Source organism: Rattus rattus, chromosome 1, assembly GCF_011064425.1.
Source record: "Rattus rattus isolate New Zealand chromosome 1, Rrattus_CSIRO_v1, whole genome shotgun sequence".
Classification (NCBI taxonomy): Eukaryota; Metazoa; Chordata; class Mammalia; order Rodentia; family Muridae; genus Rattus; species Rattus rattus.
The window spans coordinates 245,811,614-245,837,580 of record NC_046154.1 but is presented as its reverse complement, the minus strand read 5'-3'; the positions used below and the strand labels follow the sequence as shown (position 1 = coordinate 245,837,580).

General features: G+C 47.7%; 1 protein-coding gene across 2 annotated transcripts in view; it reads left to right on the top strand.

The window, feature by feature from the left end:
* The window catches only part of Trappc9 (trafficking protein particle complex 9), a 464,527-nt gene that overhangs the window by 12,479 nt on the left and 426,081 nt on the right, over positions 1-25,967 (top strand). The window contains exons 5-7 of one of the 2 annotated variants that reach the window (XM_032916420.1): positions 5,848-5,874; positions 14,437-14,558; positions 20,255-20,380. In XM_032916420.1, coding sequence (XP_032772311.1) covers positions 5,848-5,874; positions 14,437-14,558; positions 20,255-20,380 — 275 coding nt within the window. The remainder of the gene's footprint in view (positions 1-5,847; positions 5,875-14,436; positions 14,559-20,254; positions 20,381-25,967) is intronic. The other variant, XM_032916426.1, reaches the window with a different exon arrangement.

Below are 25,967 nucleotides of genomic sequence, written 5' to 3'. Positions count from 1 at the left end.
TCACTCCTAGTCAGCTCCAGGGTTGTCAGTGTGCAGCCCCCACCCCTGCTGTGACTGTGAAGCCCGAAGCTTTTAGGGCAGCACTGTAACGTTTCATCTTGTTTCCTGGCTGGGTGTGAACAGAGGAAGCTTAAGCAACAGAAGAACTGGTCCATGTCTCAGGAGAAATGTCTTCATTTAGCTTCGTGTTGTGTGAAAATGTTGGAACTTTTCATTGTTGAAGACACCCTGTACCTTAAAATGCTCAGGTGACGGCTGGAAGGCCGGAAGGTCAAAGAGACCGAGGACTGTAGAATTGGAGTGGCCTTCTGCTCATCCGCAGGCTGGATCTGGGGGACAGAGGCACCATCTTCTCTCAGATTCTAGTCTCCAGAGCAGCTGGTGTGTAGTGTCAGCCTGGCCTCACTGCAGACAAGCCAGGCATTTAGCATCCTCCCTTCATGAGTTGAGCACCCAGCTCTCCTCTTGAGCCACAGAAGAGCAGAAACCCAGATGCCTGTTTCGTTACACAAGATTGGGACGAAGTTGTTTAACCCCAAGGGGCTGAGTCAGGAGGCTCCCCATGAGTCCAAGGCCTGCATGAACTGCATAGGGAGTTCCAGGCCAGCCTGGGCTATACAGTAAGAAAGTATTTGGAAAGATATCGAAAGGCTAGGAGTGTGGCCCAGTGGGTAAAGGCATTTGCCACCCAGTCTGATGGCCTTAGTTTGATTAATGTGGGAGAGGAGGACTGACTGTTGTTACAAGTTGTCCTCTGATCACCACACACACACACACACACACACACACACACACACACTCACACATGCTAAAGGGGGCTGGGAAGATGGCTTAGTGGGTAAGAATGTGTTTTCTAAACATGAGAAGCACAGCACCAGGTAACAAAGACACGTTCTCTTATTTATTTTCCCTACTCGCTGTGACACTATACTCTGACAAAAGCAATGTTGGGGGAGAAGCTTTATTTTAATTTATAATTCCAGGTGGCAGTCCATATAAGGAGGGGGTCCTAGTCACGTGATACTCATAATCAAGAAGCCGAGAGAAAGGATGGCCTATGGTCAGTTCACTTTCCCCATTTGTACAGCCCAAGTGCCTCCTCTGTTAACATACTCAAGACTGCGCCCAGGCAAACCCAGCCAGCAGCCTCTCTCCCAGGTGGTTCTAGTTCTATCCCTGAACTGCTGGCCGGCCAGCCTAAGGCAAGAATGAGTTTCAGGTTCAGCGAGGGACCCTGTCTGAGGGGAATAAGGTGGACTGTGGTAGGGGGAGGCTGAGGCAGCTCTGAGTATCATGGGTTTTATGCTGATTACAAGGTAGTAACAGGGATGTACGATACTTCTATTTATTTTTAAAGAATTATTTATTTTATGCATGTGAGTACACTGTTGCTGTCTTCAGACACCAGAAGAGGGCGTCAGACCCCATTGCAGATGGTTGTGAGCCACCATGTGATGCCAGGAATTGAACTCAGGACCTCTGGAAGAGCAGTCAGTGATCTTAACTGCTGAGCCATCTCTCCAGCTCCAAGGATACTTCTATTTTTTTTTTAAAGCTTTATTTTTATTCTGTGTGTGTGTGTGTGTGTGTCCGTCTGTCACGAGTGTGTGCGGTGCCTGCACAGGTCAGAAGACAATGTTGGTCACTGGGAGCTAGAGTTGCAGGCAGTTGTGAGCTGTATAATGCGGTTGCGGGGAACTGAACTGTGTCCTCTGTCAGAGTGTAGGAGTTTCTAACCACAAGCTGCTTCTCCAGGCCCCAGTAATTCAGCTGAACACTTTTAGACCTCACAGACCCTGGTGGAATAGTTTTCAAGTACTTTTCCTCAGAAAAAAGGACATTTCTTTCTCTCTTAAAAAAAATTTAAAAGAATTTTTAAAAAAATTTTTAAAAATTAAAAAAATGTGTGTTTTTTTCTCCTTAAATTATCTTTTTCTTTTAATCTTTAAACCTTAGCTCCATGCTACTCACAAGTGATCCTTATTCTGAAGATTTGTATGTGGACCTCTGACTCTATAACTAAAGGACAAAATGTAGTTTCTTTTAAAAAATCGGGCTGGAAAGATGCTGGGCTCCCATAATCAGAGCCTCTGGAAGGTGGAGGCCAGAGGCTTAGGGACTGAAGGCCAGCCTTAGCTACATAGTGTGTTTGAGGCCAGCCTGGACTACATGAGATCCTGCTTTTATTTATTAATTTTTTTTAGAAGGAAATTGTAGCCCACTTGTAGAGTTCTTGCCTAGGAAGGCGAGAGGGCCTGGGTCCCTTATCTAGGACCAAAAAAAGTGTCTAGAACATTCTACATTTAACCAGAAGAAAGTGCTTGTCATTGGCTTGTAATGGTGGTCTCTACTTTTCCTTCTCTCTGAACTTGGTAATATTATTTATCATTAAATTGATCGAAACAGGCCTGAGGTGTGGCTTGCTGGTAGAACCCCTGGTCTTCATTCCATGCATTGGCATGTGACGGGGGTGGGGGGGGATGCGGCTGGCGTGACAAATGGTCCAAAGCCAGTCGGTGATGGTGCACGCCTTTAATCCTAGCACTAGGGAGGCAGAAGCAGGTGGATCTCTGAGTTTGAGGCCAGCCTGGTCTACAGAGGGAGTTCCGAGACAGCCAGGGCTAAACTGAGAATCCATGTCTAAAAGAAGAAAAAGAAAAAGAAAAAGAAAAAGAAAAAGGAAAAGGAAAAGAAGAGGCCCAAATATCTGCCAGCCTCAGTCAGGGCTTTGCAGCTCCCAGTAGGAGTGCTGAGGGTCAGAGCCAGTGCTCTTCTCTAGGGGACAGAGACTTGTCACCCAGGGATTGAATAGCAGGGTTGGGGTGGAGCTGAGCTGGCATCCTCCAGAACACCTGCCTGTCACATGAACTCGTTCTCGGTGGCCTGAGCTTGAGGAGGTGTCTGGGAAGACAGGGCAGACGGATGGATGCATCTGCTCACATGGGAGTATCCTTGAGGGTTAGAAGAGAGCATTAGGGTAGTTGTAAGGCACTGGCTGCCGGGGTTGGGAACTAAACTCTGATCCTCTGCAAGAGCAGTAACCACTCTTAACTACTGAGCCATCTCTCCTGCCCCTTCAGTAGCTTTTGGGAAAAATACAGAGATTGGGAGGAAGTTTGGCAATGGACTGTGAGAAAGACCCGTTCTGAGACCCCTTCCTGTTCTTAGACTGCCCTCTGTGAGTCTGTCTCTTTTGTTGACATGTAGGTGTCACACATGTTAGCTGTTGAACAGCGCCACCCTCCATGAAACTGACCAGGGCCTGCGCTAGCTGAATTTTGCTTGGGGTCTGTGAGCATCTCAATTGCAGAACCTTGCAGACTCTGGGGAGATCCTTGTAGGATGTTCCATAGGTGGCGCTGTTGCACTTATTTCTTTTAAAGCTTTATTTTTTTCCCACTTATACAAGAGGACCCAAACCCAGCTCCTTGAATATGATTTCTTCATTTGATGCCTCAGACTAGCCCCCAGTACATATTCGGTTCTATGTTATTTTTCTCTTGTCGGCTCAGATGGAAGATTGCTGCTATGCTCTCTGAGTAGCATTAGGTCTCGGTTAGCCATGACGTCACAGCTCTGCAGCACCTTACAGATGAGAAGAAGGCTGCCTGCCAGGCCTAAATCTCCACTCCTATGCTTATTAGCAAGCACCGTCTAGGGTCAGGAGGAGAGCCTGGCTTCCAGGTCAGCCTCAGTGCTTGTGTGGAAGTGTTACTGTCCAGCTGTATGCATTAGGTGTGTAATTGAACTTTAGATCACAGGCTTGCACCACCCAGCTGGGTGTTAGAACCATCATTCTGAGATGTTTGATTGCTAAGGAATTAGAATAGGAAGAAATAGCTTTGTGAAGAAGTTAAGTAAGAGCTAGGCCTGGTGCGGAGGTTTGTAATCTTGGTGTTTATAACTTAGTTATGGCAGGAGGCTGGCAAGTTCAAACTCTAGGGGGCTGTCTAGTAACTGAGCAAGAAAAAACTTGGTTTCAAAAATAAAGTTAAAAGGATGGAGACCTTCGCCTGCCCTCTCAGGTCCATCTTACTTTTTTTTCTGGGTGTCTTTTTCTTTACCTTTGTACTTAAAAATGTCTTCTAGCTTGGTATGGTGGCATATGCTTTTAGTTCCAGCACCTGGGAGGCAGTGGCTGGGGCTTTCCTGTGACCTGTGACCTGTGACCTGTGTGTGTGTGTGTGTGTGTGTGTGTGTGTGTGTGTGTGTGTGTATTTGCATGTGCAAGGCAAAACAAGATTGCTGTAGACATCATAGCTGCGAGGGGCATCACATAATCACGGAGTTCATTCTTTATACAGACAGTTGAGCAAGTAAACTGTTGACTAATGACATAGGCTGCTGGGGTCTCCGTTTTTAAACCTAAAACTGGGCTGGAGGGATGGCTCAGCGGTTAAGAGCACTGACTGCTCTTCCAGAGGTTCTGAGTTCAATTCCCAGCAACCACATGGTGGCTCACAAACATCTGTAATGGGATCTAATGCCCCCTCCTGGTGTGTCTGAAGACAGCTACAGTGTACTCATATAAAGTAAATAAATCTAAAAAAAATCTACATAAAAAGTCTAAAACTGTTTAGAAATGACAACAGCTGATGCCGAACATTCCTCTTGGGCCCAGGAGCTCGTGATGGGAACTCCCCTTCTGCAGAGAAGACTGCTTGGTCCTCACTGACATCTGGAGAGTTTAGCAAATGAGGAAGGTTTTCCCAGCTTCTTGACAGCAGTGGAACTAATTGTTTCCTGTGTAAACTCACACAGGAAGCCTTTCTTTCCCTTTTATCTCCTTCCTCCTTTATTTTTTGTGTGTGTGTGTGTGTGTGTGTGTGTGTCTGTGTGCGTGTGTGTGTGTGTGTGTGTGTGTGTGTGTGTGTCTGTGTGCATGCAAGTGCTCTCAGAGGCCAGAAGATCCCCTGGAGGCAGGTGTAAGCTGCTTAGTGTGGGTGCCAGGACCTGAATCTTGGTCTTCTGCAAGAGGAACACTCCCAACTGCTTACTTATCTTCCATCCTCCACGTTCCACTTTGAGACAGGGTCACGGCGATCCCATCCTGGGATGATCTTGACCTGATCATCTCTTCTGAGTGCTGGACTTACTGACATGCCTCACCATGCTCAGTTTATGCAGTGCTAGGTATTGACCCCAGGGCTTTGTGCACACTAGGGAAATAACCTTCCAACTGTGCTACGGCTTCAGTATAAACTACCTCTAAACATTACATCCTTAGCTTTGATGAGTGTCCTGCATTCACAATCAGTTTCTCTCCCTCTCCCCCTCCCTCTCTCCCTCCCTCCCCCTCCCTCTTCCTCCCTCCCTTCCTCTCCCTCCCTCTCTCCTTCCATCCCTCCTCCCTTTCTCCCTCTCCCCTCTCTCTGTGTGTGTGTGTGTGTGTGTGTGTGTGTGTGTGTGTGAGAGAGAGAGAGAGAGAGAGAGAGAGAGAGAGAGAGATCTAGAAGGCAATATTAATATATTACTAATTTCCTTCTGAGACCTTTGATACCTCAGTCCAGAGTGCTCACATATATTTGGGAAAAAAATTCTCTTGTTACCGGTTTATTGGTGAAATGAGGGTTTCTGAAACTTGTTTAAGGGGAGTGAGGAGCCTGAACTTAGAGAGTAGGAAGGGAAGCGGGAAAGGGGCACTTTCCTCTTAGTGTATGACAGGATTAACAGTAGATCTAATGTTTTCCCCATGGAACCAGAAAAGCACACCCGCCCCCTGTTGCTGTCATGGTAGCTGCAGGTGTCTCGGGCTCACAAGGGTGTTTGCAAACTAAAATGTGTTCTGCTAGTTTAAAAGTGGTTTTATTTTCCAAATAAAAGACCGAAATCTGTTCTTTCTTCCAGGGGCGCAAGAAGTTCTCATTGACCCAGGTACATGATCTCTGTGCTTAGTTTCTTTTGGTTGTTATTATTATTTTTATTTTTTTTAAGTGCTTGTTTTCATGGTGCTGTGAATGAATGGTTCTGGTTTCTGGATTGTGGTCTTTGAAACATTCTGATTTAAGTAACTTTAAATCAGAACTGTGACAAACCTGATTATTGTTTGGTCCTTGTTTGATGGGGCACCCTACTGCTTCCTGTTGTCTGGTGAAGAGGAGTAATTTCCCCCTAGCATGGTGAATTGAATGATTGGAGAATCGTGCCTTGAATCCTCTGAATGCACGGAGCATGCCTTTGGTGTTGATTTGAATTCCTTTATGGTAATGACTTTGCTCTGAATCTATGGCCTATACTCCTTTCCACAGTGATTTGAATTTCCTATTGCATTTTTTTATAGACTATTATCATTAGTGAGACAGGTCTTGCTCTGTAGCTCGGGCTGGTCTTGAGTTAGTGGCAATCCTCCTGCCTCAGCCTCCTAATTAATATGTGAGCCACCAAGCTTGTATGTACATTTTTTTTTCCACAACGTTGGGTCTTTCTTTCCCATCTTGATTTTCTATCATTAATCCATTAGAAACTTGTTTTGTTACTGTGCTTAATTATTTCATGATGAGCTCAATTCCTTTTGACTTAATTAGAAACAATGGCCGAGTAGCAGTAGCAGACACCATCCTTCGAAAACTACCAACCAGGCAGCCATGTTTCCTCGGGCTTCACACCCGAGCTGGCTGCTCTCATCCAGTGGCTGAAGTCGAAGGGGAGGCACCCCGGCACACTGGTCTGATTCAAGGCCGGTCTCTACACTGCCGGCTACGTTTCTCAGTGTGGTTTGAGGAACGTATAGAGGACCCAGATGCTTACAATGTTTTGTTTGCTTTCTGGAGAAAAATCAGCACAAGGCGAGGGGTTCCTGGGACAGGAGCCGGGGACTTTCTGTACTTGTGAAAGTTAGGTTGACAATCCAGGGACGGTGGCATACACCTGTAATCTCATTAGCACCCAGGAGGCCGAGGAAGGAGCCAGCTCCAGCTGTGTGTCAACCCCCTGTCTTAAAACAAAAACACCTCCTCTCAAACAAAAACAAACAAACAAACAAACAAACAAACAACAACTGGGGGTGGGAGAGATGGCTCAGTGCTGTGTGCTTCCTGTTGCAGAGGAACTGAATTTGGTTCCCAGCAACCATGTTGGATAACTCACAAATGCCTGTGACTCCAGCTCAGGGGAATCTGAAACCTACGTCTAGACAATGTTGGTATCTGCCCGCACACATGCACACGCCCATGCAACGAACACGCACATATGCATGGAACTGAGGCAAAACAAACATGCCAACCAAGAATGAAAGAAATGTTGAATGCTTTGATATTACTGAGCCCAGACTAGTTAGTGGAGCCTCATGTGAAATACTGAATTTCACTGTGTCAACTGTACTGATGGGAGAAGTTGATGGAGACAAACTTCTGTTGAGGTAGGGAGGGATGTGTTTGTCCTTTGTGAAAATGTCCAGAGTGAGGTTTTGCAGCTGAGTCTGCAGAACCTGGAGCAGGTGGTGGCTGGGATATGAGCATGGAGTCTTCACATTTCATGCGGGACCACCTCAGAGCCTGTGGTCGGGAAAGCCACCAACAGAGGATGCAGCTGCCACTTAGCAGTGGCATTGGAGGGCATCTTTGCAGCCATCCTAAGTGAGACCAGCATGGCTGGACCCACCAAGGGACACAGGCAGGAAGCTGAGCTCTTCTAATCCCATGACCAGCCCTAGCCTCAGCAGGCCCAAAGCCTGCACCTTCATGCCTTCAGTAGGAGTCTTTACACAGGACAGAGCTTGGCCGTGGTTTACTTCAGCCCTCTTCTGCTGTTCAGATCCTGGCAGCTCATGGGCTAGTACTTTGGGAAGGAGGGGGTCAATGCCAGTGCCCTGAGACCCTCTCGGAGGTGAAACCATTGTCCTGCCCTACAGAGAAGTCACTTTCACAGACCGTCACAGAGTGCAGTGTCTTGCGCTTGCATTTGATCATCTGTGGAGCGATGACCAGATCCCCAGAGGAAGCATGCGGGGCATCTCTGTGCGCTTCCCTCAACTCGGGTGCTTACCTCACTGCTAATAAGAACAGAGGGCCTCCTCCTCCTCCTCAGTGGCAGACAGACTTCTGTTCTACGTTTTAAGTGCAACTATTCCTTCCTCAGACCCCTTTTCTTTCTCTGAACCTTGTGTATACATCCAACGAGTACCTCCTTCATGCAAGCCTTTGGCTGATTTCATTCTGTTCTCTGGCTTTTTCACATTACTGCTGTGGGTAGTGCCTTCTTCCAGGGACAGAAACTTGCAGTTTGAGCTCAGGAGAGAGAGAACACAGTTTAATTTTTAAGAGCGGCTTCAAAACAAGTCTATAGCCAAGCACAGCAGGCCATTGTAGGACTTTCTTCTCCCCAACAAGAATCCTGCACTCTCTGTAGTCACAGCTGCCAATCCCTTCTGTCCCCTGTTTTCCCCTGGGCCCCTGCAGTGGGAATTTACTTTCTCACTGCAGGCTGGACTACTGTGTTCCATTTTGCATTTTGTAAACTGCAGAAACCACAGTCTTTTGGGACTTCTTTAACTTAATGTTTTTTTTTTTTTAAAGATTTATTTATTTCATGTATGTGGGTATACTGTCATTGTCTTCAGACACAACAGAAGAGGGCATCAGACTCCATTACAGATGCTTGTGAGCCACCATGTGGTTGCTGGGATTTGAACTCAGGACCTCTGGAAGGACAGTCAGTGCTCTTAACCACTGAGCCATCTCTCCAGCCCTACTTAATGCTTTTTAAGGTCCATATTTGTATCACCTCTCAGGACTTGGCATCACTGTGGTGTGTTATACAGGCCTGTCAACATGCCACACTTTGCTTCTCCAGTCTGTCAGCTTGCACACCCGTGCATGAAGTACTCTTCGGCTCTTAGGAACAGCGTTGCTATGAGCACTGTGGGGCTTTTTGTGTGTACCTGCTTTATGTATTCATAAATCTGGGGAGTGGAATGGCCGGGTCAGATAGTCATCCTGTCGTCTCCCTTTGTGAGTAACTACCAGATATTTCTCCAAAGCAGTCACACCACGGGACAGTCCCAGCACCCCTGCACGTGAGTTTGTCCCTCTGTGTCTGCCACAGCAGGTGTTACCTTTCTGATCCCTGAGGGTATGCAGTGGTGCCTCACTGCTGTTAGGACTCAGGGTTGTGGAGTTTCTCTTACCGTTAATGAGCACCTTTTCAAAGTACACTGGACACTGATGTACTTGCTCTGGGAAAGGGCTGCTCTCCTCTGTCAATTATTGAGCTACTCCAGTTCCTTTTTATGTTCTAGGTACACATCGCTTGTCAGAGCCATGGCTAGCAAAATCCTGGATGTGCACAGTGCTATTTCGCCTTGCGGCAGTTGAGTGAGAACAAGGTGTTCCCAAGGCTAGCCTCACTACAGCCTTGACAGGCCTGTCTGCTGTTAACCACACAGGGGGCAGATTGTGCGGCAAGGCCTGTGATCTGCTGACAGCAGCTTGGAGGACGGCAGAAACTTCCCAAAGCCCACGCTGAGCCTTTTTACCAGTCGGAGCCGAGGAGATTCATTAATTAGATCTGACAAGAGACTAGAACTATTGATTTCTTGGCTCAATTAAGATATTCTTTCTTGGGTTGAAGTGTGTCGCCTCATATAGTAAGCACAACAAAGGCATGTCCGTGGGGCCGTGGCCACACATGCATCTGTGTATTTCAGTCTTTTTCTCAGAGCATTCTGTAGCTTCTCACATGGTCTACCTTTAGGATTTTATTTAAAAGGCATCCCTGGGTCTAGTGCGGTTTGACCAAGTTCATCCTGGCTTATACATGGAACTCCTGTCTGCAGAGAGGAGTTTACATTGTCCTCGTGAGCTTGTGGAGTCTGGGGTTTCTAGGCCTTTCTTCTCCGCAGGGTTGGTGGGCTTGGCTCTCAGATATGGTTCTCTTTTTTCCTTTGTTACAGAATCGGAGCCTTTGGAGGGCTGGTTAGTATCGTTACATAACCTTCCCAGGGAGCGCGATGGCGCCTGTGACCGGGTCTTCAGTTTATGAGAGCTCAGCTACATGCTTATTAAGATTTTTTAACTAGGCATTTACTTACCTCTTTATAATTGTTTTGAGGGTTACGTATGTACTTTTAAATGTGACTTATTGTCAAAACAATTTTCATTGTAGAGCTTTAAAGGATAACAGAAAGCAAAATAGACACATTTAAACACATTTAAAAATTATCACCCACTTGCATTTTTCTTTTGGGATATATAGTCAATTTCTGAAAAGAATCTGCTGGGATTTTAATAGTGATTACTCTGAGTTTGCAGACCAACACGGGGTACATTACATACTGTCACCTAAAGAACATTACATCTTCCAGGGCTGGAGAAATGGTTCAGGAGTTAGGAGCGCATACTGCTCTTGTGGAGGTCCTGCACTTGGTTGCCATACCTACATCAGGTGACTTATAATTGCCTGTAACTTCAGCTCCAGGAAATCCACTGTCCTCTATTGTGCTCCATAGGCACACATTCGATGTGCATACCTATTAACAGACACACATAACATCATATCTGTCTGTCTGTCTGTCTGTCTATCTATCTGTCTGTCTGTCTGTCTATCTACATACACAATATACATATTTACATATGTATATTGCCTGCATATACATATATACCTGAATATCTATATCTATATCTATAGATAGATGGACATGGAATATCTTTTTACTTTTTTGTTGTTGTTGTCATATTTTTCCCCTGCAGTGTTTGGGATCAAATGTTTTATACATGTTAGGCAGGTAATATTTGCTGCCTATATCTTTAATTTTTTAAAAAAACTATGGTTGGGGTTTTCAGAGTTTATACATATAAAAATACATATATGTACACATGAGTTTTTGTTAATTTTAAATGATTTATTTTTGTTTATGTATACATGTGCATGTGTTTCTGTACACGTGTGTGTGTGTATAAAATTGCCAAGGCATTAGACTCCCCAGAGCTGGTTTGACAGGTGTGAGGCACTTGATGTGGTACTAGGAACCAAACTCTGGTTCTCTGTGAGCACACGACAAGCGCTCTTAACGGCTGAGCCATCTTCCCAGCCCATCTCATTCACCATTAACTGTTTAAATACTTAGACCCTGGAGTGGACTTCTCCTAATACCACTGTCAGCTGGTGAGCTGCAAGCATTTGTAGGTGTTTGACTTTTTGGTTGTTGATCCTTCGTCCCCACAGCTGGGCTGACTTCATTCATTAGTTCAGGGGCTTTGTTACAAAGATCTTGGCCCCTGAAAACAGAAATAGTTCTCCTTCTGGATTTGGACTCTGAATGTCCTTCCTTAGTCCTTATCTCAGGGGACACACACTGAGTCTTTTGTCATTAGTATTGCTTTAGCTGTAGGTTGGTTTTAAAGCCATCTTGCATCATGACTTCCTCTAAATTTAAATTTATTAATCAAGGCCAGGTGATACGGAGGGAAAGGCACTTTTATTCCTGTCTGTCTGTCTGTCTCTCCTCTCTCTCTGTTGAGACCTTCCTGTGGCCCAGCTTTTGAGAACTTGTCCGTGTACTGAGAGGAAGCTGTGTTCTGTCATAGGGCGGTGTCCGTATGTCTTCCTGTTGTGGAAGGGCCCATTTCTGTTTTGTTCTGCTGTGAGATCTCTGCAGTTCACTCTTGGTCTTCCTCCAGCTTACTGAAAAACCACAGCCCTTTTAGTATTTCTGTCCTGGCCAGCTCACTCCTAACTCCTTTGTGATAGATCTCCACGCTCTTCCCAGCATGTTTGTTTCTTGGGGTGGGAAAGAGGTGCATGTCCTCACACTGCACATGTTCTTTAGCGTGAGCATGGAGGTGTCAGCAAAGCCCAGGACCTGTGATGCTAAGACTCCTTTTCACCATCCCCATGGCAACAGTGAGGGCCACCCACTCTGCTCAGAGCTGGTCAGGGTCTCTTCCTCCCACGTCAGCCCACTCACACCCCCTATTATGTATGTTACTGTTTTTATACGCCACTGAAATGCCTCTTTTTAATAGACCTTTTCCATAATTTAATGAGTTTACCAGAATAGTTGTCTGTATGTCTGTCCATCTGTCTGTCCATCTGTCCGTCTATCATCTTTATGAGACAGGGCATTATAACTTTGGTCTTTTTTTTTTTTTTTTTTTTGGGGCTGGGGACCGAACCCAGGGCCTTGTGCTTTCTAGGCAAGGGCTCTACCACTGAGCTAAATCCCCAACCCCGTATCCCACTTTCTTATGAGTCCTCCAGTAGGGCCAACAGCACCTTTGTGTGAGACTTGGCATTGTGTGTTGCTGGCTTTGGGGAATGACCCCCTGGTCTCCTGTTACGTGTGACTGTGTTACCGTGGTACTTGGCTCTGCTATCGCATGGTGGCTCTCTGTGTCGCTTTATTTGGCTCTGATTTAGTCTCTTTTCTCTACATGGACGTAGCTATCGGCCTGAGTTTTCCGGATTGAACCTTGCATACAATCTTGAATCTTTTGAATGATGCAAGGACGCCTGGCCGACACGTAGGAGTCTTCGCCATGTGCCACCTCAAACACACTGCATTTCCTCCAGCCTGGGATCCCACCAGCCCGTGAGATTGAGTTCCCTGTCTGTCAGCTAGCGGCTTGGGTCCTGCGGACTGCGTCTCAGTGGCTCACAATCATGTTAGGTGTGGGCTGTCAGAACAGTAGGTGTCAGGAAAGATCCGGTCTTCTGTGCGCGAATATTTTTAGTTTATTATTCATTTGTTGAGTGAAATGAAATCAGCTTGGCCCACTGGATGCTTTGCAGAGCTAGGCTCTGGTCCCTTATAGATGATGACTCTTGGTCGCTTCTTCTGAGATTAAACCCTCCAGCCTTGTACTAAATGAAGCTATCCACTCAGGAGCAGGGCAACTCATGTCTTCCTTCCTTACAAAGGGGAGGAGCGACTGGGGACTTTTCCTGTCCTGCTCCTGGGTTAGAGAAGAGATGTGGTTCCAGGTGAACAATGAAAGTCTCTTCTCCTCTCTCTCTCTCTCTCTCTCTCTCTCTCTCTCTCTCTTTTTTCAATTGAATCAGACTCAGGAATTTTGTTAGTGCCAATAAGAAGCTTCAGCAAGACTCCTGGTCACGTATTAAATATTAATTCGTACAGGACATGTGACACACAATGATAGGCAAACAATTGAAGACAGGGCACTGTGGTCAGGGCCAGGCCCCACACACAGCCTTAGAGGTAGGAGTTCCATCATCTTGAGCTCTGGGAGAGCCCTGGCTCCTCTAGGCCCTGCCCTACTTTGAGGAGCACTCAGCTCAGGGCTCCTTCATACAGCTGCTGCAGTTGGGCTACGGAAGAGAGCACATGGAATGGGGAGGTCTTTGGTGCAGGTCCTGACTTCCTGTAGCTCAGCAGAAGGCACACTTACCCCAGGCATGATGTCGTCCTCTTGAATGCCACTCCCAGGCAATGCCTGGCTCTTCGAGCACCCAAGTCGTGTGACCTTGGCCCTCATGGATTTGAACCTAGTTCTTACAAAGGATGGGTTTGAGATATTTCCTTCCTCCCGCCTCCTCATGGCTGCCTATTAAACTTCTTTCTGTCCTTATTGGACAAAGATTCTGCACAAGATGTCTCTGTCTGCCCCACTGGGCAGTCTCTTAGCTTCGCTTGTTCACCTCTCTGTCATCACCATCTTCTCACGTATCTATCTACTCATCATCTTTCTGTCTCGTTTCAGAAGACACATGAGGCAGTTTGCAGAACTAGAGAGCAAAAGCAATGCACTTGAGAAAACCCGCTATGGATTAGCAAGCCTGGGTACCATGCGCACCTCCTCGGTGCCTGTGGCTATGTGCGAAGCACATCCTGACCCTGCACAGTTACAAACACCAAGCTGCCAGCAGGGAGGTTGGGGTCCTGGGATGTGCCCTTGTCTCTAAGATAAACGCGTGTCTTAGGAGAAGCACAGCCGCCAAGGCTTGAGCAGGTGGCTTTTGAGTGTTCTATGACATCAAAGTCAGTTCTGTCTTTCCTCCCTTCAGTTGGAGTTCTCACTCTAGTTACTTCTGTTCTGAAGATGGAGTTCTCCACAGTCCTCTCTCTGTGGGAGTTTGGTGGCAAGGGCTGATCAGAAATAGAAGATGACAGCCATGAAGAGACAAGTAGCACTTTCAAGTGGTTTTCTTGGCTGCTGTCCAGCTCAGGAAATGGCTCACGCATTTTCTCTCCTTTGAGGCCTCAGTGTGATCTCTGGGTCTTCGTCCATATGGCACTTTTATATAATGCACTTCTTGTTCTTTAATGAAAAAATCTTCACAGAGCGGGAAGCCCACTGGAGTTAGTTAACACTGCATGCGGTGCCGCCATTACAGCCATCGGATAATCTGAAGACTCCGGACGGACGGGGTTTAGAGTTCATTGGCATGCGTTTGGGTCTTACCTCTTGCACACGACTCTTTAAAGAGATGAGGGACAAGAAGGAAACTGCCAACGACTGTTTTCTCTTTCTCTGCCCACAGGTGCTCTCACCACTAACGGCATAAATCCTGACACCAGCTCGGAGATCGGAAGGGCCAAGAACTGCCTCAGCCCCGAGGACATAATTGACAAATACAAAGAGGCCATCTCCTATTACAGCAAGGTGACTTGATGGGTTTGCAGCTTTTGCAGCTAAGTCTTGCCAATCAGAAAGTTTCCCTGTTGACACGATGTCATGTCGCAGTGTCTTAAAAAAACAAAACGAATCAAAAACCTACTGTAGGTTATACGTCAGTGTTACTGATGGATCCATCTGTGAGCCTGCCGTGCTGCACGTGTGGAGGTCACAGGACGGCATGGGGGGCGGTTCCCCACTTCTGCCATGGAGGTCCTGGCAGTGAAACTCAGGCTCCACAGCCTTTCCCTGCTGAGCCGTCTTGTCAGCATTCCCGTGCCTTGCTTTTGCGAATATTGCATCAGCCTTTAGTGAGTAGCGCTAAATGCCTACGATGTTTATCCTTCTGATTACAAACGGTACATATTTTTTTTTTGAAAAAAATTTTTTTTTGGATTTATTTACACTGTCGCTGTCTTCAGACACATCAGAAGAGGGCACCAGATCTCATTACAGATAGTTGTGAGCCACCATGTGGTTGCTGGGATTTGAACTCAGGACCTCTGGAAGAGCATCGGTGCTCTTAACCACTGAGCCATCTCTCCAGCCCCCAAACGGTACATATTTAACATAGCTTTGAGAAAAGAACTGTCATAACCCACTCAGGGATAATCATCATCGATATTTCTACACCAGCTTTCTGCGCTTCTGGAAATTAATGTGTCCTGCTTAGGGTTGGTGCTGTGATGAACACCATGACCAAAAGCAACCCGGACAGGAAAGGGTCAATTCGACCTACACTTCCATATCACTCATCACTGAGGGAAGTCAGGACAGGAACTCAAAACAGGGCAGGCATCTGGAGGCAGGCCCTGGTGCAGGGCCGTCGTGGAGTGCTGCTTACTGGCCTGCTCCTCATGGCCTGATCCGTCTGCCCTTTAATAGAGCTTGGGACCCTACCTCGTCAATCATTAATTAAGGAAATGCTTGCTACAGACTTGCCTGCAGCCCAATCTTATAGAGACAATGTTTTCAGTCTAGCGTCCCTCCTCTCAGATGACTGTAGCGTGTGTCAAGTTAGCATAAAACTAGTGATCATTTTGTAAAAACGGTGAGCATACTTTACTGTGAGGCGGGCTTCCTTCTTCTCTGGCACGGTGCACGTTCTCCGTGCTCTCAAACCTCATGTGTCAGGAGAATGACCTGACGCTCAGTCCATCCTGTGGATGCACCACTCCCCTTCCCCCTTTGGATTCATTCATTTATTTATGAATTTATTTTGAGGTGATAGGGATTGAATCTAGGCCCTCCACGAGCCCGGCAACTGCTCTAGCTTGTCTAACTAGAACTCTAGCCCAACCCTACTGTTTTTTTTAAAAGCCCAAATATCATTAGTAAGGCTTAAAAGAGAAATCTCAAGCTGTACCGTGGTATGAAGAGAGCAAGAGACATCCCTGCTTTCCTCACTCTCCTCTCTAGGCCGGTGACTTTGCCATCCAGCTCTCTTTTAATCACTTAAACCTTTTTTTTTTTGTTTTTTTTTTGATTATGTGTGCATGCAGTACCAATGGTGGCCAGAAGGCGGCATTGCTTCCCCCCACCCCCCCCAAATCTGGAGTTTCAGATAGTTGTGAGCCTCCGTGTGGCTGCTGGGAATTGTACCTGGGTCCTCTGCAAGGGCAGCCGGTGCTCTAACCATTGGGAAGCCTCTCCAGGCCTGTCTCTGACTTTTTTGCCTGTGAGAGATGCATGTTTTGTGTGTGTGTGTGTGTGTGTGTGTGTGTGTGTGTGTGTGTGTGTGTGTGTGTGTGTGTGTGTGTGAAGCCACCTGTGCTCTACAGTCTGCCATATTCTGCCAGCAGTACCTCATGGCGGCAGATGCCCCTCCCCTTGTCCCTGCTTGTCCCCTGAGAATCCTGTGGTCTTGTGAGATGTGACAGCTGTGCTGAGGGAACTGGTCGTGGCGGCTGCTAGCAGACACTCGCTGTCTTGGGATCACAGTGAGTGTGCTGGAGGCTGGCTTTTTAGATGTTAATCACTGGACAGGGCATGGATGTGCATCGGAGGTTATCTGCAAGGTGTCTTAATTCCCTCTCCAATATAGATGTGGAATTATTTATTTAAACGATCTTCTTTCGCTGGATAGTATTCTGTTTTGAATTTTCTGCTCTAATAAGTAACCCAATAATGATTTTTTTTTGGACCAATTAAAACATTTTTTTTTTAAAAGAAAATCCCTTGGTGGGGGGCATGACACAGGCTCTCACTGTGTATCTCTGGCTAGCTTGGAACTCACTGTAAAGACCAGGCTGGCCCTAAAGCCTACCTCTGCCTCCTTTGTAAAAGTACCTGTCACTTGTCACTTTATGCCATGGATGTACCTGATTCTCCAGCTATCCGTTTTACCATAATTTACTGAATAACTTTTTATTTTTTATTTTTTGGTAAGGCCTTCCCTCTGTCTCTCTTTTCCCTTGCCTTGAAGTTTTACCTAAGTGGTTTGGTACACAGTTTAAGCTTTTGGGGTTTTTGTTTTTGTTTTGTTTTTCTCTATAGACCAGGCTGACCACCAATTCAGAGATTCAGAGATTCACCTGCCTCTGCTTCCTGAGGGCTGGGATTAAATGTGTGTGCTACCACCACCACCACCACCACCTGGCTACAATTTCAGCTTTTTATTTTTTACTGCTGATTCTTTTTCTTACTCCAGCACCATGGTGCTTCGTCTGTTGCAGGTTATTCAATGACTAGTAGTATACGTCTTTTTTCTTTGTTTGGGGATCAGGCCCTGAGCTGTGTTCATGCTGGGCCAGGCCCTCCACTGCTGAGCCACTGTCAGCCGTGGCCTTGTAAAATCTTTGTGGTTGGGATAATGGATTCTTTATTCTTCAGTAACTCTAAAATATCTTATTTAATCTAAGGTGAAGTTGGTGTCTGGTGGGATACACAGTAGCCTCACTCTGGGAAGAACAACGTCCTCAGAGTTCTGCTCGTCTGTAGAAGGTTCCAGGGCCTGTGCATTTCCACACTGGAGTCCTGGCCCCTCTGTGAATGTTGTCATATTTTTCCCCATAGAGAATATAAGTAGTTTTGATGTTTTTTCACATTCCAAACTATTGCATATCTCTGCTTATTTTACAAGCAGAATTTATTGCCATTCCATTTATGTAAGCTGTGGATAGAAGTGTTATTTGCCTGTTTTTTGTGCTTATGTGTGTGTACATCATGGGGGCCAGAGTACAACTTATGGTTTTGATTGTCCCCTTCCATCCGGTCAGTCCCAGGGACTAAACTCAGCCTTTGTGACAAGTGTCTTTACCTGCTGAGTCATTCTGCTGGTCCCAGACTGACTTTTCTTTTTTTAAAGATCTATTTATTTATTTTATTTATGTGAGAACACTTCAGACACACCAGAAGAGGGCATTGGATCCCATTACAGGTGGTTGTGAGCCACCATGTAGTTGCTGGGAATTGAAGTCAGGACCTCTGGAAGAGCAGTCAGTGCTCTTAACCACTGAGCCATCTATCCAGCCCCAGACCAACTTTTCAATGTTCATTTTAAAACTAGCCATTTAAAAATCAAATTAAACTTCCTTTTCAGAGCCCTTTCATGTCCGCTGTAGGAAAAAAGTCTCCAAGAACATCCAAACAAATTGTTACCTAATATAGAAAGGTGGCATAGGCCTGGAGAAGTAGGGTTCCTGCTGTGCACCCTCTTACCATTGTAGGCACACTTGTGGCCGCAGGTGGATGCCACCTCACCAGCCAGACTGGAGCCTCAGTGGCCACGTAGCCTACTGTGTCAGCAAACACTGGAACTTCACCTCTGGGGGAAAGCCACAACAGAGGAGTCAGGTGGCGCTCTGTCCCCACCAGGCAGAGTGCACAGCAGTCAGACAGTGGAATGCAGACAGAGTTCCCGTCTGCCCTCGCCAGCCGTCTGACTGTGTGCGGACCTGTAGCCTCCGTATCGTTTCCTCTCTGCTGCATAGAATGCTTAATCAGGGTCAATGATTTTTACACATATGAATGGCCAGCACGGTGGCAGGCTCATTAGTGCTGCTCGATAAAGCATTGGTTATTGTCTCCTCTTCCTGGGCTCAGTACTCTACAGGGCATCTGGGCAAAGCCAGCTCCTCATATAATGTGATGAGGACAGAAGGAGGAAATTCACGTCTCGCTTTTCTTGAGAAATGTTTTCATTCCTGTGCTTCACGGAGTCCTTTCAGCTTTCCTTTCTTCCCTCACCTCCTCCCATGAAGAGCCTGAGCCTTTCCATGCTACCCAGACCTCTGATTAATTACAGTTGATCCAGTGCTCGGCTTCCACTCAGGACTCATTAAGAGGACGTCATCCACAGACCAGTCTCTGTGAATGGCTTCTTCCTGGACTCCTGAGCACTGTCTCAGGGTGTCTGTTGTATTAGGAGAGATGAGCTGGGCACACTGCTGAGATACTGACGTGGTGGGAGCCTCAGACAGTCTGCAGCCTTATATCTTTCATTAGGTTCAAGGACATAGGCTCAGGTCACTTGTCTCCAACGGTGTCATGTACATGTAACTTCCCCATCATCACAAGTGCCTGGGCAGTAGTCTGAGAGTGCTGAGAACTGCGCTTGTCTGGTCCCCGTGGCCAGACATCTGTTAATACTCTGTGCACACTCATGCTCCCCAGATCTGTTTTGCTTCTTCCTTTGGCTTGAGATTGAATCCTAAGATGCCCCTGGGCATGAGCACTGTATTGCTGTAGTTTGCTGTCTAGTCCCATGGGGCCTGGGTGCTATCTATGGTCAGCAAGGACCAGAGTAGACCGTGAACACTGTCCATGGTGCTGAACCCGGAGGAATTCCACAGAACCTGTTCTTTTCCAACGCCTGGGTATGGTCAAGTGGTTCTGAGATAAAATCGGTGGCACAGCTGGACATGGTGGTGCACACCTTTAATCCCTGCACTTGGGAGGCAGAGGCAGGTGGATCTCTGTTAGTTCAAGGCCAGCCTGGTCTATAAAGCGAATCCAGAACAGCCAGGGAAACCACAGAAAAACCCTATCTGGGGCTGGAGAGATGGCTCAGTGGTTAAGAGTACTGACTGCTCTTCAAGAGGTCCTGAGTTCAATCCCCAGCAACCACATGGTGGCTCACAACAATCTGTAAAGAGATCCGATGCTCTCTTCCGGTTTATCTGAAGACAGCTACAGTGTACTTATATATACAAATAAAATAAATCTTTAAGAAAACCCTATCTGAAAAGAGAGAGAGAGAGAGAGAGAGAGAGAGAGAGAGAGAGAGAGAGAGAGAGAGAGAGGGTCACTGAACACAGACAGCCCAGATGTCTTCTGCAAAGAGCAACAAATTCCCAACAGCTGCATTAAAGCCATAGGTGTGAGAACAACATTTAAGTAAGATAAATGGCAAGGCATCCATCCATATTATGGGCTGAGCATCCCTAACTCAAAAATCTAAATCCCCAAACCCAAACTCTTCTAAATGCTAATCACTTCTGGTCCTGAGGAACCCTCAGCCCTCCTGCCCCTGGAGCTAGGATTGTGGTTGTATGATTTTAATCAGCAGCAGCACACTTAGACGGTCATAGGCTTATTCCAATCGGTGCCCGTTAAGACAGACCCTCAGAAACAGCTTCGGTGCATGGCAAATGCTGCTGGGGATGTCTGGAGTCTCAGTGGCCCTAGCTAACACTGGAAGCGTCTCTGGTGTTTGCTGATGAAGGTGTTCTCTGTGCCCACAGTATAAGAACGCCGGAGTGATTGAGCTGGAAGCGTGTGTCAAGGCCGTGCGTGTCCTGGCTATTCAGAAGCGTGGCATGGAAGCTTCGGAGTTTCTTCAGAATGCTGTGTACATCAATCTCCGGCAGGTGAGCGTGTTCCTGCCTCTGTGGCAGGTGATTCAGGTCCCCTAGAATAGGTCTCTCATGGCCAAGATCAGAGATCATATGATATCATAAAGATTAAGGAGTCATAGCCCAAGAACCAAACTGTCTGTTATTTATAGGTCCATCGTCTTCATTTTAGGGTATTATATTTTTTAAAATTCAAAACTCACCATCTTCTCGCATTTTTTATTCAGAATGATAACATTGACTCCTGCTGCTTTGCAACCTTGAGCTTCGGAAGCTCTTGCCTTTGGGAAGTGCTTACCGTTTGCAAAGCTGGGCTGCTTGGTTTACAAAGCCTGGGGCTTGTAAAGCTCCTGATACAATGCAGGCAGCTTACAAATGGTTAATTCCAAGCCTGGAGAGCATGCTAAGGATTGAACTCAGAGCCTTCTGAGCTCTCTTCCATGGGGGCAGCAGCCCCAGCCCCGCAAGAACGTATTTAATAAGACAGTCATGAAAACATTTAGTGGCAGACTCACAATGTCACTCCCTAACCTGGAGGCTGTTAGCTGTGTGCAGCCAGGTGGAACTGATCTGGAGGCAGGCCACTGGAGACAGGGCTCCAACACACAGCAGCTGGCCCCTGGACACCCTGTTAAAGCAGACACGAGAGAAGCGACCACTCTGCCATCACCGAGTGGCAGCCTCATAGGGAAGACAGGTGTTGAGTGGTGTATGAGTGACACACGTCACAGAAGCCATGCTGACAGCAGAGGGAGCAGCCACTAGGATGGGGAGGGGGAGGGAACAGAGAGGGCTAAGTCTCAGCCAAAGGGTGCAAATGCTGGAGTCTGCTCTAGGAGCAGAATAAGGCAAGATCTGGGTAGAGGAGGGTGCGGCACGGGTGGACCTCTAGGAAAGCATAAGATATCTGAGTCTGAACTGTTTGGGGAAGGCAGATAGGCTGAAACAGAAAGACTGGTGTCTGAGGAGGACAAGGTCAGGTAGAGTAATTGCAGACTGCCACTTGACCTTCATCAGTTGACATCCTGTGGGCAGATGAGACCACTGTTGAGCTGGATAAATGTGAGGTGCAGCAGTAGGCCACCATGTAGGCAGAGTAGAGGGCAGCAGGGACTTGAGCTAATCCCACCAGAACAGGCAGAAAGCGTGCTGACAGCCAGATATCCATCCCCATCACCTGTGCTCACTACACCCGTATTGCCACACTCACTTTAGAGATTTCTTTTTTTTTTTTTTTTTTTTTTTTTTTTCGGAGCTGGGGACTGAACCCAGGGCCTTGTGCTTCCTTGGCAAGCGCTCTACCACTGACCTAAATCCCCAGCCCCTAGAGACTTGTGGCTATGGCCCTGGCTATGAGCACATAGTGCTTGCTCTTTCAAAGGACCAGAGTTCCACCCCCAGCACCCACGTCAGGTGGCTTACAACTGCCTAGAACTAGAGCTCCTTGACCTCTCTGAGCCTTGCTTGCTGTAGAGCCCCATGCTGCCCTCAGTCACCAGAGTGAGGCCACCTCTAAGTAGCTGAAGTATCTGTTGTCAGGTCAACCACAGAGGGAGAGACGAACACAGAATGAGGCCCATAAAGAAAGCTTGCCCCAGGATTGCTGGCCATTTCATGTGGGGTAAGAGCACCCAAGGCCTCAAAGTGGGGGAGCACTGGGAGCCAGCTGCACCCTGGGCCCTTAGGGAAGGCTAGGGGAGGTCCCCAAGTTCTGTTCTCTGTTGGTTTCCAGAAGAGGCAAAAACCTGGTACTTTGCCATAGAAGCTTTAGTTACCTGGGAAATGGCCCAAGAGGAGATAGGTGTCAGTCTCTAGTAATGCTGAAAGTTACTGTTTGACTTGGTTCAACCCAGGATTCAATGCTAGGCCAAGCTGTGTGTGTGTGTGTTACAGTTGTATTTATTTTATTTGTGTATATCTGCGCATGCGTGTGGGCACATGTGCCTCAGCATGCATGTGCTTAGAGGACCACTTGGATAGTCTGTTCTCTCCTCCTCCTCATGGGTCCTGGGTATTGAATGTAAATTAGGCTTAGTGACAAGCACCTTCACCTGTTGAGCCGTCCCGCCTGCCCCTGAAGCTATGGTTTTTAGGGATGCTGAGGCTCTAGTCCTTGTAGAGGACTGGAGAGTGGGATGCCCCATGCCAGGTATACACAAACTTAGAGAACTATGCACTGACTGAGACCCTGGACATTGAAGACCCACCAGTGCCTGCCTCACAGGGCATGGAGCCATGACAAGGGGAAGTGACCGCCAAAGTGGCTGAAGAGCAGAGGTTGGCTGCTAGAGCCTCACTGGCCTGGAGCATGGAGAGCCAGCAGGGGTCAAGCTGGTGTAGGTTTGCCAGTGGACAGGGAGGGCAACACACAGGGCAAGAGGGTGGGACCCTGATGTAAGCCATGCTTCCGAGTGCAGAGTGCTAGGCCTCATCAGGTAGACTGGAAAGGGTCCAGGGAAACCTTGAAGTTTGTTGTAGCCAGGAGGCTGGGTTTAGAGTAGATGGTACTGTGTCCCTCCACTGCTCTGCAGTGGGCTACTGCTGTTGTCATCAGGCCCAGGGCTTCAGGAGACAGCTTTGACCACAGAAGAGGCTCCCAGCAGACCTGGAAGGTGTGGGAAATGGAGTCTGTTGGGCTTACTTGGTTTGGAGTACTGGGAGGCTGCCAGGCATCCCAGCCCTGCTCCGCCTCTACAGACCTGTGGGTCTTCACTCTCTGCAGTTACTGAAGTCAGATTCGCAGATTAAAGGGAGGGGATTTGGACTCACTGCAAAGGGTATTATTCACAGTTGGGCACTGCAGTCTGGATCAGTTCTGCTATGGCAGTGCTCAGCATCAGGCAAACACCAGAGGGCAGCAACACTCCGTGGCAATGGTGGCCCTGCGGCACAGGGCGGTTACCGGCCTGGCCTTTCGTATTCTGCCCAAGAGGAAGGCACTGTGCGGTCTTTGACTCATCCTGATGTTTGTCTGCTAGTTGACAAGGCAGTGAAATAATGATTTCTGGTGTGATTTTATAATCACAGTAAAGAGAAGGACCCGTAGTTTTTCTGAAATAGAACAAGCTTTTGGTTCTTATTCAAGTGTGTTCCACTGTGGAGCTGATGGTAACGAAGGACTTCAGCAAATGGTGGACATTTTGGAAGGAGTGGAGATGTGATTAGTGCAGGTTTCATCTGTCCTTAAGAATCCTTGCATGAGCTGGTAGTGGCACAGGCCTTTAATCCCAGCACTCAGGAAGCAGAGGCAGGCAGATCTCTTGAGTTTCAGGCCAGCCTGGTCTACGAAGGGAGTCCAGGACAGCCAGGGATATTACCCAGAGAAACCCTGTCTCGGAAAACCAAAAACTCAGACCTGGAGAATGAGACATTGGGCTTTAGCGGTGCTCTGCAAAGTAGACGCAGGATCCTTCTTCCGCGTGCAGGCACAGGGTGACCTGCGTGTGCAGGCACAGGGTGACCTGCGTATGTTGACTGGTTTGGGTAAGTGGTTTGTAGTAATTATCTGGTGCTCCCAAATGGCAGCAAATAGCTGACAGTGTACAGATCTGGCCATGAAGGTTTCACAGGCAAAGGACAAGGTTCATGAGAAGAGAGGGGCTGGGACTCCAGTCATCATTTCCTCCGTTTGGGCTGGAGGAGCCCTGCACCCCCTCAGCCTGTCTTCTGTGGAGAGCAAGCCCAGGATGGCTGGGCTTTCGGAATCACAGCGAATAGAATTTAAAGAACAATGGGAGACTTTGTGAGCTGAGCTGGGTCTCACTCAGCCACTCCTTGAAAACTGCAAATGCTGCAGGAATACATACACACTTAGTGACATATATCCACTGGGAACACCAGGGTTGTGAGGAGGCCGCAGACCTCACTGGGATCCATTCACATTCTTCTTGAATTACGAATCTGTTCCTTGAGATTCTACGGTCTAAATGTGGCCAGCCATACCCACAGAGGGAGAACTTGGGAAAGGGAACAAGGGCTCCGGCACCAAATAAGATGGTGGCTTAGAGGTGAGGGGTCTCTGGGACGTGTTTTCATGCACACTTCCGGTTCCTTCGCCTCCCTCCCATCTGGGATGGGCAGGAGCCAGACTCGGCAAAGCATGTCTGTCCGCCTGCTCGCCTGCTCCAGAGTCCAGTGAGCTGCAGTCATGGTCCGCACTGGCGGAGCCGAGGAGTGGAGCGGGAGAGGAGTGGAGCGGGAATCCGCTGGTAAACAATAGATGTGGAAGTAAACAATCCCCAAGTGAGTCAGAGCCACAGAAAAAGAGAACAGGCTCCCACTGGATCCCTTCTGTGGGGCAGCTCAGGAGGCGTTCATCCCAGGAACATAAGCATTGTTGCAACGCAGAATAAGGCGCAACAAAGAAAGGCTCACAGGCTGCGCTGGCTGGCTCCCCAGCAGCTGGCTGCAGGGCTTGTAGCGGCTCCATCTGATGCTAAACAGACCCCAGAGAGGTCTGGACAGCTTCCTCACCAGTTGCAGCCAGTTTTAAAGGTGGGGAAACTGAGGGTGAGACCCAGCTCAGCTCACAAAGCCTCCCATTGTTCTTTAAATCCCCCTTGCTGTGATTCCAAAAGAAAAAAAAACCCCACCGTCCTGTGGCTTCCCTTCCCCCACCCCTACCTGCGCCAGGTACTGAATACATTTTTGTTTTCAACAGAAAATGGCAGGTGACCTTAAGAGAAAGTGCTAGTGAGGAAGTGTTTGGAAAACCAGACCAGCATCTCAGGGTCACACCGAGGCCCGTTCCTCCACCTCCTCACATCTTTAAGTTCCGTAATGATCGGTGCCCTTTAAAAACATTTTCCTTTATGAGACTTTTAAGGGGACTTTCAACCTCTTTGTCTTTGGTTAATTTTCTTTCCAAAGCCATTCAGATCTTATGCAGGCTACTCCGTTCAGATGCAAGAGCAGCCTCCTCCCATTTCTTTTTTGATGGGTTTCCTTAATGAAGCTGTTGCTAAGGAAACCCTGCAAGAGCCGGGTAGGCACCAGGGTGGTTGCAGCCCTAGTACTCCTGTCAGGTTGAGCTCAGAGTCAGATGGCTGGGAGAGTGGGGAAGGACGGGTGTCGCTTACAGAAGGGGCTGAGGTAATGCTGTGACAGGTCAGAGCTGGCCAGCTGGCCAGTGGCTTCCAAGGACAGCCCGTGGAGGAATCCACGGTTCTTACAAGGAAACCATTGAATGGGGAGGGAGGAAGGTCATCTGCTACATTCCTTACTGCAAAGGAAGAAGGAGAGAGAACGGAGACATTTCTGGTCTAACAGGATTCTGATGTGTGGCTTGACTTATTGTCCTCAGGAGAGTGGAAGTCTGTGAGGATCAGTCAGAGAGCAGAGATCTGCGGAGACGATCAGGTGGTCTTGGGGGCCAGCTCTGCTCTTCCCCTGGCCTCCGACTTGGACAAGGCACTGCCTCTTGAGCTGAGATTCAGATCACCACTATGATCAGAAAAAGTGATAAGAGAAGCCAGACCTCTGTGCCCTGCAGGCGGCTGTGATTTTAACGTGGGGTGAGAGGGATACTCGAGAATCCCTCTTTGGGGACTTGCAAGTCACTGTGGTCTCATGGCTTGGGGAATCTTGGATTTCCTTCTCTACT